The sequence below is a fragment of the Trachymyrmex cornetzi genome, unplaced genomic scaffold (genome assembly GCF_001594075.2).
Source record: "Trachymyrmex cornetzi isolate Tcor2-1 unplaced genomic scaffold, Tcor1.1 scaffold147, whole genome shotgun sequence".
NCBI classification, from domain to species: Eukaryota; Metazoa; Arthropoda; class Insecta; order Hymenoptera; family Formicidae; genus Trachymyrmex; species Trachymyrmex cornetzi.
The window spans coordinates 6,996,796-7,015,647 of NW_017296059.1; the positions used below are offsets into that span (position 1 = coordinate 6,996,796).

Genomic DNA, 18,852 nt, shown 5'->3' on the forward strand with positions numbered 1-18,852 from the left:
TAAATATTCAAAATAATTTATGCAAAGTTTCATTGCGATTCACTGATTAGTTACAAAGATATAGAACAAATAAATATTTTGTTTATTTACTGGGCAACTAGTTCATGCATCGCAATGTAACTACGTAAAATAGAGAATTTTATTATTTATTTTATAACACACATTTCCTTATATTTTTATTGGAGCACAGATTAAAAAAATACTATTATTTATTAAAATAACTTATGATCTAGATAATAAATCGTCACCAAATTTGTCGTATTATTTTTAAACGTGATTTAGAATAATTGTAATTTTTTCATAATTTTGTTATTACTTTGAAAATATGTATAAAACATTCTTAATTATGTCATTATCTCGAAAAGTCGATTTTAAAGTGGAATAAACTAGGAAGTGACGGAAATTTGGGTTAATTGTATGCTTCTTCTCTCTCTCTCTCTCTCTCTCTCTCTCTCTCTCTCTTTCTACGTGTGGTAAGCCAATTTACACAAGATGACATTCGGTATGCCAAACATTAGGTGTGGTTGGACAACCTTTGTCTCCGCGAGATAGCATGCATCATGTATGCGTGGACGCGCGTCCGTCTAGTGGTAAAGTCTCCTCGGAATATACGGGAGCAGATTTTCCATCCCCGTGTAAATTTATATCGGACAAAAGAGGAATAGGAAACTGAAAGAGAAAGAAGAATAAAAGAACACACGTACGATGTCGTAGATGCGCGATCTAATTTTTTTTTAAGTAACATAGTTATGTGACGAAGATATGTGAGAGATTTTTACAACTTGGATTTCATAATTGTATACTTGGAGAAATGCAATTAAGGCTTCGATTCAAAGTTTCGTTGACGTATGTACAACTTACACTTGAAACTGTGAATAATAATAGTAACTCTATTCAAAAACTCCGTTTACTTAAATATTAATAATTTCTAGTATTCAAGAGCTATTGAAATCTCTATCATTAAAGGGGCGGCATTTCTTCTTTGATATTTATATATAATGTTGAGAGGATAAGAAGAGAGAAGGCGAACAACGCCGGAAATACTCTGGATGTCGTTCCCGAGGAAAAAGTTTGCGCATCCCAGTGTGGTTTTTTGCGGTGTCTGGACATAATAAAATAACGCGCACAGGGGCGTATAACGAATTGAATTTCTGCAGGAATGACCCGAGGCGCGCGTCGCGGAAGGGTGTATTCGGACAGAAATACATATATATGTGTATATATATACAGACACATCCCTGTTCGCGAAGTTATAATAAATTCAAAGCGAACGAGGACACAGTGGCGGGCGGGAGTGGCTCTCGGGTTACGTCTGGATTTCGCATGGAATATTCCACACGCGAATTCAAAACCCTCGGTTTGTGTTAAAAGTGTCTAAAAGCTGGCCACTAAAGTGTGGAGGCCTCGTTAGATGATTTCAAGTCATTCGAGAATATATAAAACACGGAACTTTTCTCAAGTTTGCCAAAAGGCTCCTCCCGCAGGTATATTTATCGCAATGTCATATCCATTCTGTTCCAATTGCATTGTCTGTTATTCTTCAATTTGCTTGTAATACGTGTTTATCTCGTAACATTAATATAATTCTTTCGTCATATCGATCTCATTTAGGTATTATTAATAATATTGACACCATCAGCTTTTAATTTTAGAAGAGGAAGTTTCGACGAATATCAAGCAATAATTAACTTTATAGTTTTTATTGCTTATCTCATACCAATCTTACTTCGATTATAGTAAAAACTTGCTTTACTAATTAATAAACTATACAGTCAGAATTTCATATCTTAACTTTTTAACTTGTTATTTGTGCGAACTTTATAACCGACTCTTACATGCCTTTTTTATTATTTATATTGTTAATTTGACATCAAGAGTTATATTGATTTTTAATCAATATATTTTAATTTATTTTTAATAAACAATAATGCTTGTCCATTATTTCTTTTTTTTATTTACTTTTTCTTTTTTATCCATATATTATGTATATTTAGAAATATGTCTACTCTGTGTTGTGATGTCGTTTTTTATTAATTTTGATGAGAGAATCGATGTTTTAATTTATGCTAAAAGCGTGATACCTCGAGACAAAAGAATGCATAAATATTCTTTTCTCCGAATAAGAAGTTTATTTTCACACGTCATTGCCTCTCACACGTATTAACTAATGGACCACTTTTATTTATTTTGTCTAACAGACGGCGTAACATTATGTGCTTTCGTTGAGAAACTCTAGTATTAATGTGGCTTTAAATCAGCCAATATCGACGTGCGCATAGTGAAGAAAACGTTTTGCGTAGATCCCTTTTGATATGATAATATCAAAAAAGGATAAAGTCCACGTTCGTAGGAAACATTAACATAAGTTTTGATACGCGAAGTGAAAAAGTGGAATCATCCGTCATCTTGATCTCGTTTGATGAACAAAAAAAATAGCAAAAAAAAACCTCAGGCAATTTATTTGGCTTTGTGACTGAATTTGTATTATAAAAATGGCACAATGCCGATATTAATCTTTCACATTACTTCTAAATTAACGAGTTTACGTATTATCCAAAAATGAAAGCATTTTACCGATATTCAGTATATTCTTTCACTTATCGATTAAATTTTTTTGAAATATGTATTTTTTCATTTATGCAATTAATAAAATAAACAATCTAGCTTGTTTTTAACTCGTGAAAGAATGAAAAAAATTCGGTGAATTGCATGTCATGAAATCTCTTTGTAAATTCCGCGTGACATTATTTACATATAAATAATTTTTTTCTTCTGAAAAATATTTCGTAAAATATGCGTATTGTATAATATATAAATATAAATATTTATACGTAAAAAAAATATATATATAGTGTAAATTTCCAATAAATTATAAATTGGCTTGATATATTAGCGTTCTAATTATAATATTATATCGGAATAATATTGGTATTACCGCAAGACATCGGTATATTTAGAGCTCAGATTTTATTTATTACTTATTGTATATTACACTCTGCGCACGAATTACAGCGCAGATTCCTATTAGCCTTGAATTTACTGTATTTATTAGTTTATTACTTAATATTGAGAGATATCGAAAATAATAGTTTTGATGTCGTTTTCAATTCCTATTAATAACTTTCCACTAATAGTTAACTTTTACACTAATAGTTATATTCCATCTTCGCATGTGCGAACATTGATTTCCACATTTGTTCCGCGGATGTTCCGGTATGTATTAATTTGAATAACGCTATCGGATGAATTAATAATAAACAATTAGGTTAATTAGATCTCCAGATTGCCAGAAATGCGGATTGTTAATATAATAATTTGTTTGTATTATAATTAGTAATTATATCGTAATTTGTTGGATACGTAAAAATTAAATTGAGATACTCGTGTACTTTCATGTTTACAGTTTTTTTACTCATGTCTATAGACAGCTGTCTCCGTTTTAAAAACAAAATAATAGTTAAATAAAAAATGATTAAAGCTTCCAGTATTTTGACAGTTGCGCATTTTGTAATTGTGCTCCGTTGATGGTATTGCAAATTTTATAAGATATTTTTCGCCCTCGGACGACAATCATCTCTACGATTATTCTTTGCAAATTCGCGATTTAGCGCATGAACGAAGCATTGCTAGTCATTCTCGATGCTGCAATTTATTAATGATGTTAATTCTAGGCATGAGAACAAAGGAAATATCTCGCTGGCGGCTATCGATATTGCGTTTGTAAAATATGGATTACGCGGGAGATGTCCGTAACAGGTGCACACGGCTGGCCTCTCTCGATTTAATAATACAATATTCCATGTCCTATTGTATGCACGATCGGATAAATTTATTACGAGTCATAAAATCCTAAGCGACAAACAGGGCACGCGCATACCTAAAAGCTGTATAAATTATATCTAATAAAACATACAAAAGTTGCAAATTGTTTTTAATTGTCATGACCTTTCTTTGTTGTTCAGTCACTTTTGCAATAGCAAGCAGAATAATATAAAACTATGTACAATTTTTTATTATACAAATTTTTATTAAACTGTAAAAATGCGGCGCAATATATGGGTTCTAAATAATTCGCAATTTTGAGATTTAATAAAAACACACTTCAAAATTAAATTAATAAATAAAACTATATTTAATTTAATTATTATTACTATCGTCATTATATAATCGTTTTTATTATTTCGTTATATAACTATTACATGGGCAGACTTTCGGTGAAATTTTTCGCAATCTCACGTTACATTCTACCGCTGCCTGATTGTTTTGGTCGGCAACACGCACCTTCGAGAGAACGCATCATCGCCCCGGTGCGATGCGGTGCAGTCTGTCACGCAATCCTTATGCACTTTGCGCAACGCTCGCGCTAATCCGCATGGGATTCGTGATTTTTCTCACGCGGGTCGCGATCGCGCTGTTTTCGCGCGGCTATCGAAACGGAAGCAATAATTTGCTCGTGGCTAGCGACGGAGTTAACGAGGTACGAGCATACCGCCCGTTAACTTAACGCCAGCCAAATATTATTTTTGCAATTTTCGCTGAATCCCGCTAACGAGCGCGCGTTCGTGCAAAAACGCTGACGTTCTGTTTCTCTCTTTCGCTCTCTCTCCCCTCTCTCTCTCTCCCCCCCTCCCCCCCTCTCTCTCTCTGTTTGTCTCTAATATCGCGCGCGAAATTCTCTCAATGATTGCAACAAACGTGTTAATTCATCGTTTTGTGATTTTTTTTAGACTGTAACTATTCCGGGGATTGAGAAGCTCGAGGGGGAATTCCCCGAGAACGGGATTACCGTAGCAAGTGAGGAATCACTTTTCCCCGTGTTCGGCTAGGTTTAAAAAAAACTTTCACAATATAAACTTTTACAATACGCAAAAATACAGATGGAATTAAAGTCAAACATTTCAGGAAGTTTTAGGATAAGTTTTAAATCAGTTGAGGAATCCCTGTATGTCTAGCGATGTTTACACGACGTGGAGCGATTTACGAAGACGCGAGGTGAATATGCAAGATTTGTACACCTATGACGTACATGTCTTTTCCTCCTCATGGAGCTGCGTAAAGAGGTTTAAGGAGGGAGAAGAGAGGCCTCGTAAGGCAGTTTCGACGAATTCGGGGTCCAGTTAAAAGGGAGCCGGCTATAAAATAACTGACCAGCACTGCCGCCGACATCAGTAGTATAACTCCGCTCGAACATGAAGGTAAGCACAACTCTCTCTCCTCTGCTTACTTTTCGTTGTCTTTCATGTCCCTCCCACTATCTTATTTAACATACTTTCTCATATCATCTTTGGGAATTCTTTACTTATCCATCGGTTTTTCTTTTATGGCAAGAATCTTTTTTTTTATTTTTCATGTATATTTTTTGTATGCCCGTTGATTATCCTGTTTGTTTTGTTTTTCATATTGCTGGAAACTGTATGTGCTGTTAATTTGCGAATATAATTTTATTATATTAGTTTTTATAAAAATAACGACGACGATTGTATGTAACGTGCATCGAGTAGCCTTGAGGAAATATATCTACGCAATATACATGCGTTACTCGTTCTTCTTCTACTACCCGTAAAACTTCTTGTTCTCTTTTTTTAATAAGTATGAAAATAATATACTGTGAATTAAACAATACAAATTTGAAATAATTTTAATCTAGTAATATTATCCTCTTTTTGGTGTCATCCATCTCTCTTGATTAGAGGTACTTAAAATGTTAAATAATGTATATCCTCGTTCTTATAATAATTCTTGGTTTTTAACTTTTTAAATATTCTACTTCTTTTTTCTATCACGTGGGAATCGCATAGACGTTAATTGCCGCTTTTTATTCAGCAAAAATCCAATCCCGAGAGACCGAAAGTGAATAATGCAGTGCAAGTTCTTCGGTGCATCGAGGCTGTTTCACGTCGTTAACGACCTCGGAGACCGTTTAAGAGTCTCCTAAGGTGATTCAATGTCTGTCTCCTCGTACATCCTCACAAAAATTCACCGTTAATCCACTGCTAAATGCGTGCGAATCTTTTTGCGATCGTGCCGGCGGCATGTGCTTTTAAGTCGCGGGCGACTCGAGTCGCAAGACGAGGTAGAATTTCTTTACCAGAGTGAAAGGCGTCGGGAAATGTTGTCGTGGTAATGGTGACAATTGCGTAACATTTATGAAGGCGTGCGAGTTGTTGCTTAATAATAATTATCCTTCCCATGTTGATATCGAAACGACTCTTTGTTCCGTTCTTGCCCAATAAAAAAAAAACGTTTTAATTTCTACTTAATGGAACCGTTGCCAAGCGATTAAATTATTGATGCCAATTATATAATCGTGTTTAAATACATATATATAAATCAAATTAATTTGATTAAGGTGGTCCTTTAATAAATCGGGTTTATACCATAAAAATGTCTAATTTTTTTGTATAATGAAATTAAAGTATCGAAATTGACTTGTGCAAAATTCTACGGTAGGTTAACAATGAAATAAGGGAGAAAAAAATGTTGAAAATGTAACCTTTTCAGGTATAACTTAGTGACAGATAAGACTCGTGGACGCTTCTTTGACTAACTGCACACAAATCTTAAGCCCAAAACACAATGCGAGGCAATAGCGATAGCGATAGACATAGCGATATCGATAGGGACAGAGGAATCCAACATACGGGAATCCATATGTCAATGCACATAGGAACATGGAATAGCGATAGTGATAAATTTCCGACAAGGAATTCTGTGTCTATCGCCTTATAGCCTACCAATCAGCGTTCAGATTTTTCATTCTGTTTATTTACGCTATAACCTCTTTTCACGATATCTGTCAATATCCGTTCAATTCCAGTTTCGACTCAACTAGTTTGATTATGAGAAACTGCCAAAAATGGATCGTTCCAATTACTGTGATAATAATTACCTTACGGATAATACATTATCGATAGTACATTATGACGTACAAGACATCGACGATAACTAAGTGGGTGATTATGAAAAATTCGGTGACGAACTTTTAATCGATCTTGTAAAAAAATCGATCTCCTTAAAAAAATACTTAATTGAAGGCAATTTTTGTCCTGTAATGGCTTAATGTGACTTAACGTTTTTAGGTTACTACTGAAGCAGAAGAGCATACTATAGTATGTGCGCGATCTGATTGATTGGCCTTTATTTCTTTCGCCGCATTGTGTTTAGGCCTTTACCATAGACTTTTCTTAAAAACGAGATTATTATAGATTAAAAAATTATGATTTTAATGGTCACAAAAAAGTAATAGGCCAACGGCCATTCTGGAAAGATATTTATGTGCATAAACTTTAGAGTCCGACCGAAACCACATTTTGATCTCCGACCGAAACCGAAACTTAGTCTTATTGAAAGAGTCTTACTAAAAAAAAAAAGAGAAAGATAAGCTAATGAAGTTACATTTTTTTGGGCCAGACTCGAAATCGACATTTTTTTATTAATTTTACAGAGACCATATGATTTTCAGAAATTATGATAAATTTATGCACTTTTTAAAAAATAAGATTTTATTAAAATATTTAACTATAATGATATAATTATATTGCATCCTCAACTTTTAAAGAAATCAAATTACAGTTATTAAGAGGATCACATCACAGTTTGTACTCAAATTGTATTAAGCTTAATGAACAAATTAATAATTAAAATCGAGTAGTTGTTTTTTGAACACTCACCAGCGCGTTGCAACTTGTACAGTTTCGGTTTATTCACTGAAATTTTCTCTTCGTTTCGGCCGAAATCGGAATCAAACCGAAATCCTGATTTTTGACCGAAACTAACCGAAACTAAAATCAAAATTTCGGTCTGACTCTAATAAATTTGCATATAAATTTAATCTCGAAAAATAAATATATAATTTCATCTTGTTTTCGTTCGATAAAGCTGCAGTTCTTGATTTACTATCGTACGTTCCATACTATTTCATTAAGATATACACGTAGTTTTAATATTTTATCCAAATTATGCAGATATTTGTAATTTTGGGTGGGCCCTGGTGAGGCACCCCAAATTTTCGGCACTTTACTAAAGAACCACCTTAAATTATTTATTTGGATTAAACAGATACAATAGCATAGTTTATTAAGTTTCTTGGCTCGTCAAGAAATTACTGAGCATAATGCAAACGGATGTTTAATATACGAACATATTCACATGTCTGTTAAATACCTACGTTTTCTTCCCTGAAAGAGCTAAATGTCTCTGGGCGAGGATAACGTCATTTCGGTCGTCGCCCTTTGCACTTTACCTTTCGCCAAAGTATAACGGGTATCGTATGTATATCGCGTAGACATACTTCCTCTGCGTCGGAGAAAGAGAGAGAGAGATAGAGAGAGGTCCATTCTATACTAATTAACATCCTAACTAACTCTCCGACATTAACCCGTTATGTACTAGCGTAACCATCTGGTCGTGGTCTTTAGGGGAGGGTGAGAGATTCTCTCGCTTTTGAGTTTGAACCAGCTAGTCGAAAATATTGTGGTTTGTCTTTTCGACGAAATAAACTATGAATCTTAAGGAAAGATCTAAATTCTAAGAATATTATATTTTTAACTTTAAAAATTATATTAACTACACCTTTTTTTTTATCAATTTTTTAAGATTAAGTATTACATATACAACTAGGTGTATAAACTTCTTTTTGTAGTTCTTCTGCTTCAAACACACATCATAATTAATCTATTTTTTTATTAATTGAAAATTTATTCTAATTATTATCTATCAGATTGAATTGCGTAATTCAAGATTTACCTATTAAGTGTTTTTTTGTGAGAAACAGCCGCTAAACTGATACTTGGAACAGGAGTGATTAATGTCATTTTATGCCTTGAAGTTAAAAGAACAAGTATATGTATGTATGTGTGTATATGAGAATACGCAATATTTTCTTTTTTCACAGTTTGACATTGATCATTAATACGATTTCCTTTTTTGTAATATTCACATATGAATAATTCATTTGAATAATAACCTACACGTTTATCTGCTGATAACTAATTTAAATAAGATGCGATATTAATTAATATTTATTATTGAAATTTCTGAAAATTAGTTCCCATAGAGGTAAATGAATAGTTCAAGTTCTCAAGATTTCATTTCATAAACATCGTACCCGTAGAAATGTGTTTTGACGTTTCAAGTATTCGAGAATCGCAATAATAGAAGTGTCTCTTAACGCTCTACGTAACTGCGTTTGAGAAATCGTTTGACACATTCCGTATAATTGATTTGATTTCAAAACAACTCCATCCGCTGCGCCCCACTGGCCGTCCACTCTCTGTCTTTACCTACTAATGAGACGTACGAGCACGTATTCGATTCTCTGTTTCTGTTTTCCGTAAGCCTGTAGGGGCCTTGCGCTATTTCTATTTCCGATGGGGCCTACAGGAATTTCCATAGTCCATGAGCACGAACGCACACACGAGTGGTGCATAACACGTATAACACGCACGCACTCGCTCGTTGATATTCACATCACGCGCTAAACATGCCCGCATACGATTCTGCGTTTCGGCAGCGCGATTATGAACGCAACCAGCTCGACGGTGGCAAACATTTAACCACGTATGCACGTGCGACATTTAGCGTGGTGACCCGAGGCCATCCTGAATTCTGACACTTTGTTCGCAGTTGCGCTATGTATTTGTGACGATTCGATAATACGCGAATCAGTTTTCCGGATTTTAAAATCAAATTCCCAAAGAATCCATAAATGATGATTTCGTATCTCATTCTTACATATAACACAGACACTCTAGTGATTGTCTAGAAGTCTAAATTATATATCGTCTTGAAAAAAAGAGTACATCAACAGCATTATTCTCATGAAAAATAATTTTATTAATTCATAACATTATTAATGAACAAATAAATACATTATGCTCTTATTTTAATAAAATTTAATAACAGTATTAATGAATCATTAATATTGTTATTGAATTAATGGGATTATTTTGAATTAAAATAATGCTGTTGGTACAATATTATGTAATTAAAAATAAACCAACGGCTACAAGCCAAGCTCGATCTTAATGCTAAAAATTACTAAAACCGAAGTTTATTATACAAACGTTTCTCGACTTTCGACCCCTATTGGGTCATTCTCAACGTTCAAGTTAAATACAATATTATGTTTTTCAGTGTAGATTTTTGGATATTCCTTCATACAGAGAAAAATAAGAAATTTTTTAATGCCCATTCTAGGTCCTGGCTCTATTTCTTCTCGTGGTAGCGATAGTTTTGGCAGAGGACAAGTATACGACAAAGTACGACAATGTTGACTTGGACACGATTTTGGCGAGCGACCGTTTGCTCAAAAACTATGTAAATTGCCTACTAGAGAAGGGAAGTTGCACGCCCGATGGCAAAGAGCTTAAAGGTGAGTGTTTTGAGATTTCACTAATTATTCTTCGCTAGATTTTTCTATTCAAACGTTAGTAATGTTACTTCATTCAAACATAACTCTCTCGTAATACAAAGAGTAAAAATATAGAAATTAAAAAAAATACGAAGTATCCATGGAAGCGTAGAATAATGTGTTTGATGTTGCATTTGGTTCGATAACATGGCAAAACATGCACGATGAAATGAGACGGTAATGATGATCTTTCACATGCTTTCTAATGCGCGGGAGAATCATCCTTGGCACTAATGACCATCTCATTCCGTCTCATCTCGTCGAAGGATGCACAATGCGAGGTCGTCTCGTTAACGATGTTACATATGTACGAAGCAGGCATATATCACTTCAGCTCCAGATATGAATAATACGTTACAAACGACTGCTACGCTGAGGAGATTTGGACAAAAAGTTGCTTGGTGTCGTGAGACATTTTGCGTGTATACGTGTACGTTCGCGGTTAGCGTCGCGAAGAACAAACGTACGCGTTAGTTCTTTTCAGGTGAAAATTTTGCTCACGAACATAACGTTTCCTCGCGCAAAAATCCTATATATGTACAGAGTTGAGACACGGATACTAGAAACCAATTATTTGCTCGGTGTATTTCCGCAGATTGCATTTCCTGCAAATTGCATTAATTACTTGTCGCACGTATCACGATTTATTTCTCTACGTTAGAATCACGTTTATCGTCTGTTTCTTCTCGAATTTCTTTTTACCTTGGCGTGCTACCCCGTCGCGAGATAAAACGTGCGATGGACGGTAATACGTTACCGAGAATGTATAGTCTTGTCTCAGAAAATTCACGAGAGATATGCGGGAGTGTACAGTCAGCTGACCAGAGCAGGTGGTGCAAATGACGCGGAGTGATAAAAAAGCTGAGACAAATCCTGCAGGACGTCGCGTATTCGAGAAATACGTCATTATGAACTCCTACGAAGAACTCCGTCGCGATAAAAATAACCTTATGAAAGGATATATTCGCTAAAATATTTATCGACGAAAAAAAAAAAAAGAAAGGAATCAAATCGATATTTTATTTAGAAAGATAAAAGGAAAAACGATCCTTAATTTTTTTGAAGAACCTTATAACTGCGTAATTTCATAACCCGATAGCGTATGCTATCCAACGGAATTGAATTTCGCGCAGCCATGTCCCTGATCTGAATTCCTCTCGTAATTTATTTTTTCCTGTTTGTTTCAGAAACTCTTCCGGACGCACTGTCGACCGAGTGTAGTAAATGCAGCGAGAAGCAAAAGAAGGGTACCGAGAAGGTCGTCCGGTATCTAGTCAACAAGGTATATGTTCGCGCTAACATGTATGCTCGCCCGTCACTTTTCACTGGGCTAATTAAACGCGAGGTCTGCGTAATGAGTTGATACCGGTGGGAGTAGGAACGCTCGGGGGATACGTCGAGGCGGTTTAAATGCCGTGGAACTAGTTTGACTTTCACGCAGAGACGGGTTAACCCTCCACGCTGGGTGGCAGGGGGTGCCCCTGTGATTCGTTTGCGAACCACGCCTGGAAACTTTCGCATCCGTAGCCAAATAATTTAACGGCGATGTGAATCCGCCGTCCCTTCGACCCTTCGAGCCCTTCTTTCGAGAACTGATTTCACCCCCGACTGGGCAGTCATATTTTAGCAATTTTAAAGCAGTTCCAAGCTATCTCGTTTCGAATATATTGCGTTTTACAACAATTTCTGAAATATTGTACGCGTTTTTCACGTAGTATCGATATGGCGATTTGAATCCTTTAAAAAGATATTATTTTTAATGCATATAAGAGTTTGTCTTTGAAATTACTGGTCTTATCGCATTTTTATAATTGTGCATTACTGCTTTTGACTGAATTTCACGATAACGTAATGATGTAATATAGCTCTATCTCAGGGCATTTCTCAATACAAAGTATTAAAGTAAGAAAACTTTCAGAGTAAAAATCTTCGTGCAGCTTTATTTTATGTAGATGCAACTAACGATACGTCTTCGATAAATGCAATCCTGTTACGCAAACTTGTTACAGAAGATACAAGGGCGATTGCTTATTCGATCTTTTACTTTATTTCAGAAACCGGAAACTTGGGAGCAACTTAAGAAGAAGTACGATCCCAGTGGCCAATACACTACCAAATATATAGACGAAGCACACAAGCAGGGAATAAATGTGTGAATAATTTAGATTCTCATCTCGCCGAGTAGAACGTCGAGAAATCTGTCCTCTCTTCTTCTCACAGCACATTCGAATTAAATAAATCCGTTAGTTCAGCATCACGTAGAACTCTTTTTCAACAGAAATTCAGAAGCTATAAAGAAACGTATATTATATATATTAGATGTTACCGTAAATAATAAATAATAAGTGTAAAAGAATGTTATTGTGATTGAATTATAATAATTTAATTATCGTTATCGATTATTTAGTCATCGATAATTTCCATCTCCTCTTCTCTTGATCTTTCACCATTGTCTCGATGAGCGAACTACGTTTGTACACCAGTCACGGCCGGCAATAATATATTTCTTGGTGCCGTGGCTCTTCTCCCGAAAGCAGTTCGACACTTCGGGAAGAGATAAATCTAGGCACAATGCCGAGAAAAGTTCCCTGGCCGAAGTTTGAGGTCCGAACGTCGCCCTTGAGACCACCTCGCTTAATTTCCTGACGCTGTCCAATACGAAATATATGTGCGCATACCTATACGGGACGTAACTTCGCCATTCTCCGAAGCTCACCGGAAACAGACGGCGATTTTGTATTTCCATGCTAGATCGAGGCCGAGCGAAGCGTCCCGATCCTTTACTCGAGGAGCTCGTCCTTCCCCCGCCTCTCATCTCTCATCCATCTCCAGGGAAAACGGAGAGCATATTTCATCGTCGAAGAACAAGAACATTGGACGATAATCGATATCGTTCACTCAGGTAACAACTGAAGTCAACTTCTCCAAGTTATCGAAGTTGCATAAGGACTAACGAGAACGGCTTCACGCCTTGCGTGCTTGCGTGCTTTGCTCGTAGATCAAGTTCTGTCATTTCGAAAAAATTGATGAGTGTTCGTCGCGTTCGTACCAAGATTTCAATTAAGCGAAGAGAACACTTTCTTTTCTTTTTTTATCCATATTTGTCTTCGACGTGATAATTCTCGTTCCGGCTCGCGTGTTATTAAATTAAAGAAGTTAAGGGTTCACCGAGATGGGCCGACAAGTACACATGCATAACTAATTACCCCCTTCGTTGCGCTTCCTTTGCCACACCCTCTGTTTCCTCCCATCCCGTACAACGAACTTTGCCGACGACGCGCGCGTTAAATATGTAAATGAATTACGAGATTAGTGTATAGTCAACTTAAGCAGTCGATTTAAATGCACCGCGACGGACCGAAGGCACGAGGCAATGATGAAGAGGGAGGGAGAGGGTGGTCGAGGGTCACTCAAGCGATTTGGATCACGCAAATCGAGGGGGAAAATTTGCGAAGGGCCAATTCGGAGAGGAGAGGAGTGAATTTGCGGTGGTGGTGATGGTGGCTATCCAAGAAAACCGAAAATTCAATTTTCGCGTGCCGCCACTTGACAAGAATTTTCTCGCTCCTTTAGACACCCTCCCTTTCTCGTCGATCGGATTGAAATCCGAATGTCGTCGACTTGTTGGGGTGCACTCGTAGGAAACGGATTTCGGGACTTCAACAGGTTGGGAATTCCGTACGCATCCTTTGAAGCATCTGTCGACAGTACCAGCTGATTGCTCCCATTGCATCTTTTTCTCTTTTCTTATTCTCGTTAAAATGGAAATTACAATCGCGATTGTATTGCGAAGGGAATTGTTTGTTATGCATGCAGAATATGCTGGATACTTGGACGAGTGTATGTGATTAATCTTCAGTATTTTGAAATAAAAAATTAACACACATATTATTAGGCACTTCTATTGTAAGGAACTACTAAAAAACTTTTTTACAAAAAATTTCCAAACTTCCACGTGAGTACCTTCAGTTTTTCTAGGTCGTTGGATCGACCGAGGGAGCTCCATTTCCTGGTCATCTCATTCCTTTGACAGCCTCTCCCTTGGATTTCTTTTTTTGGGGATATATCAAGAACTTGGTGGACGTTTAGACCACAAAAGTACCGAACGTGAATGTTTTGCGCAATTGTGACCGTCATTGGCACCATAACTAATGACATACTTCAGCGCATTTGGCATGAAGTGGAATATGTACCTGCTTTTTGCTTAAAGATGCTCATGCGAAAGTTTAGTAATTCTTTGTAAAAAATTTTTTTAATTTTTTACAATAAAAGTACCTAAAAATATGTATCTGTTTTTATTTCTAAAAATAAAGTTTATCATGTACAGCCTGTATTTTGCAGGTAACAGACAGTTACAAATGCTTGCACAGGAAAATGGTGATAGAAGTGCATCAAGACAGTGATGAAGCTTCAAATTATGTTATGAATTAAGCTTGTATAACGTGAATAATCTCGAAACTGTATATTTCATTATAGAATACCGGTAACAAGCATGTCACTGTCCACTAAACGTCATCAATTGATTTCAACCATTCTAATGTGAAAATATTGTGTTCGATGAACTCCAATTAATCTCTGCTTTATACAAAGTATACTTCGTATAAAATTGCTGAAATTGCGTTATGTTATTTAAATCGCAATTCTGCTGTTGTATCTGTTATAGTTATATAAATTTTATTATTTTATTCGTTACACTTATTTTTCTCTTTCTTTTTCCGTTCTATGTATTGGTGATTATTTGTTACCGTTGTTTTTTTATTGAAATGTAAAAGTATAACGTTTCATTGAAATACTGTAAATAATTTTACAACAAATTTTGCAAAAATTCTTGCAATAAATTTGAAAGTCCCACACAATTATTTTAATATCCCAAGCTAAATTTTTAGATACTTAAGCAAAATCGTTCTTTTCGTGTGTGAACCGTACACTGAAAAAAAACTAAATTTTAATAAATATTTGAATAGGTTTAAGTAAATATTTACTAAATATAAACATATACATATAATTTATTTGATATAAAAAACCGTTAATTTGATTTAACTATCATTTTTTAATAATCTTTTAATTAAATATCTTTCTACACTGTAAGTAAACATTTACTTAATACCATTTCAAAAAATATGTATTATGGTTTAGTAAATTTTTTCAGTGTACGGTGCTTTTTCGGTGAGGGATAGGTATATTACACGAGTATTTCTGAATATTGAAGAATATTATGATTATATTGTAGAGATAAAAAGCGGCAAATTAAGCGTAAACAAGGTCTCTCGATGACCTTGTTTATACTCGATAAGCATTCGAAGTGCGACGCTTCTTCTTTGCAAAATTCCTCACACGAGTGTCGAAATATCAGGAGGAATGTATCAAAAATATCTTCATATTTCGAGTATTACGCGACATTTCAAAATCGCGTAAAAAAGCAACTCAATTAAAGACGCTAGAGTGTTGCTAAAAAAAGGATCACATTTGCCGAATTTATTCGAAACGCGATGCTTTCGCATTCGTTGATGTGCGTTGTATTTTAATTCGTGCTTTTCCGTACCTGTCAAAAAGGAAATGAAGCAAATACATATATGTTTCAGAACGTTTTCGGGCCATATCTTGATATCGTAGGACGATATCGGAACGTATAGAATGTCGTGTTTTTGAAGCGCGTAGTAAAATTTTTTGAAATTAACGAGCGCGCGGGCTGGCGTCTCGCGAGCCGAGCGCATCCGAGGAATAACGGAACTAACCGAAGACGTATTTGAAACGCGGGAACGCAATTATTCGTAGCTCGCGGTTTTCTGTTCATCCGTCTGTAATTAAGTGATCGGGAACTGTTTTCTGCCACAAGAACTTTGTCAAAACGAATACTCGGTTGTCGGCACTTTGAAATCGTGAAGCAACTAGTTATGAACTCGAATGCGATCGAAATAATGTGCTTGGAGTTGGTGTGTGTACGCTATACTCTGTTAGGACGAATATTCAGCTGTCAACGCTTCGAAATTGTGGAGCAACTCAGTATGAACTCGAATGCCATTGAAATAATGTGTCTGAAGACGTGTCGAGATGTGTTGTTGTCTGTTGAGTGTTGTGTGTATCTCGTGTGTACCTAGCTGTACCTAATTTTCCGAAGTAAATATATCACAAACCTTTGATGGAGCAACTGAGTATGAACCATGGTGGAAGGAATAAATAGTGTACTCAGTTTGCAAGCGTCTCTCTTTAAATCTCAGCCGTCTCTTTCTATGGATGTCGCGTGAGAGACAAAGGCTACCAACTGTGAAACGCGAAACATATAGGGCGATATTCATAGGTCCGTTTTTATTTTAAAACTGTCTTAAATAATATCTTAAGCTGCTAATACAGTCCTTGGATTGACTTATGACATCTTAAGACTGTACTTAAGACTGTACTTTATGTTTCTCTTTCTATAGAAAGAATCTTTTCTTACACGAGGAAAGATTTAGTACCAACTTCATAACACAAAACAGGTCGGTATTCATAGTCGATTCTTACATTTAAGAGACTGTCGTAAGTCAATCCGAGGACTGTATTAACATCTTAAGATATTAGGTGCATTCAGTACTACGACCGCTCACTGAGCGTTCAGTGAGCTCTTGGATCTGATTGGCATATTCCGTTAGATCTCAAAATATGGACCAAACAGATACAAGAGCTCACTGAGCGCTTAGTGAGCGGTCGTAGTACTGAATGCATCCATTATATTTAAGATGGTTTTAAAATAAAAACGAACTATGAATACCGTCCCATGTTTCGCGATTCACAGTTGGTAGACTGCGCACTGAGAGACAAAGACATAGAGAATGGACTGCGCGATCCGTATTTAAGTAGTGTATCAAATGTGATCGACAAATTGAGAGAGAGAGACCGTGGGAGACAGCCAATCTCCCTCTCATTCTCTCTCCCATTACACCATTGAATGGAAAGAGATAGAAATGGCCGTCTGCCATGGTCCCTCTCTCATCCCTATCGACCATTTTCACACACGGATCGCGCAGTCCATTCTCTACGTCTTTGCTGAGAGACGACGCGGAGCAAAAGTAGGTTTGGCTAAACTGAGTACACCATTAATCCTTCCACCAGTTTCACCATGGAATACTCCGCTGTCATCGGCATTTCGAAATTGTGGAGGAACTCTGTATGAACTTGAATGCAAATTGAAATAATGTGCCTTGAGAACACGCTTGAGGATGTGTCGAAATGTGTTGTTCGTTGAGCGTCGTGAATTTGCGTCATCATCATTCATTTTTGGAAAGTGTGACCGGCTTCAAACGCGCAATTGAGTTTATGTTCTCTTTTAGACTTTCATATTCTGCATATTATTTTTTGTTACTTATCGTATAAGCGGCATTTTCGATTCTGGCTGTATCGACTCTGTGTCAGAGTCGGGGGCCATTCTCGCGTGAAGAAGTTGAGCGTCGTGCCGGTCGTGCGTATGCTGTTATTTTCCGAGGTAAATATATCAGGAATCTTCGGTCTGAGACTATTTTCGAGTTACTTCCTGCTATGGAAAGACGGGAGCTTAAGGTGAAATGTACGTAAATGCAGCATATTTTGGAATTTTAGGTTAGAATCTTTGCCGCACCTGCTCTGCCGAAATGTTGATATTATTATTGTCGATGGACGCAATTACGGATTATGCGAGCAATTGAACAGTTTCGCCATGTATATGTAAGCACCATGGTGGAATCAGATTCATGTGGGAGCACGATCGGACCGGAGTGAAATTAGCCGAGGACACGATCGACATACAGTGTGGTTCGTCTGTTTATTCGTACCTGTTTACATCGTAAAGTGTCATATAACTTATGATTTTTCCACTGCTCAGTGTAAGTCGTAAATCGAAAGACTTTTGCTATTATTCATGGCATAGTCAGGCCTTATATTTAAGACTTCCTTAAATTCTTCAGATGCTCTACGAATTATTTTATTGGCTACTGAGCACCTAAAGATTAATTTAAGAAAGCCTTAAATATAAGGTCTAACTATAAATATGGACATTTGATTCGAGATTTCCAAGATATTCGGGGCTTCGAAGGTACTTTCAGTTCTACGGAATGCTCTTAAAAATCTAGATAAAATACATGAATGTATTGTTAGTACAAAGCGTATCTTTTCGTAAAGCTTGAGCATCAGACAATGAATTCTGCAAGTGTTTGTGCGATTTTAAGAAAATCGATGTGTAAATAGTGTGTAGTGTAAGACTGTTACGTTCTATCTACGAGGATATCGACAAGGCTGATCTTTTCGGATTGAGAGAATCCAGATTGGATTGAGAGAAACACCGGGTCGTCCCTGATGAGGTCAAAGCAGCGCAGCGGTTGAAGCAGAACGTTTGCAGCAGGTTGGGTAAGTAGGTATGTAAATATTTTTCTATTTTTTTTCCAAATAGTAGTTTTTAACCGAAATTTACATAACTCGTTCAGTAAAATTTT

General features: G+C 36.2%; 1 protein-coding gene and 1 long non-coding RNA gene across 2 annotated transcripts in view; both read left to right on the plus strand.

Moving 5' to 3' along the window:
- The window catches only part of LOC108757726 (uncharacterized), an 11,845-nt gene extending 7,977 nt beyond the window's left edge, over nt 1-3,868 (plus strand). The window contains exon 5 of the long non-coding RNA XR_001939917.1: nt 3,672-3,868. This is a non-coding gene — a long non-coding RNA (uncharacterized LOC108757726). The remainder of the gene's footprint in view (nt 1-3,671) is intronic.
- A 1,238-nt stretch (nt 3,869-5,106) lies between these two features.
- Nucleotides 5,107-12,602, plus strand: LOC108757725 (Ejaculatory bulb protein III). The gene is made up of 4 exons (XM_018502243.1): nt 5,107-5,195; nt 10,198-10,372; nt 11,599-11,693; nt 12,466-12,602. The coding sequence occupies exons 1-4, from the start codon at nt 5,190-5,192 to the stop codon at nt 12,565-12,567; spliced, it is 378 nt and encodes a 125-aa protein (XP_018357745.1). The 5' UTR covers nt 5,107-5,189; the 3' UTR covers nt 12,568-12,602.
- The last annotated feature ends 6,250 nt before the right edge of the window (nt 12,603-18,852 follow it).

What these genes read in the sequence shown, in the direction of transcription:
- LOC108757725 (XM_018502243.1), top strand. An exon ending in CGATGGCAAAGAGCTTAAAG is followed by an intron (nt 10,373 to 11,598) that starts GTGAGTGTTTTG and finishes TGTTTGTTTCAG; the next exon opens with AAACTCTTCCGGACGCACTG. An exon ending in TCCGGTATCTAGTCAACAAG is followed by an intron (nt 11,694 to 12,465) that starts GTATATGTTCGC and finishes ACTTTATTTCAG; the next exon opens with AAACCGGAAACTTGGGAGCA.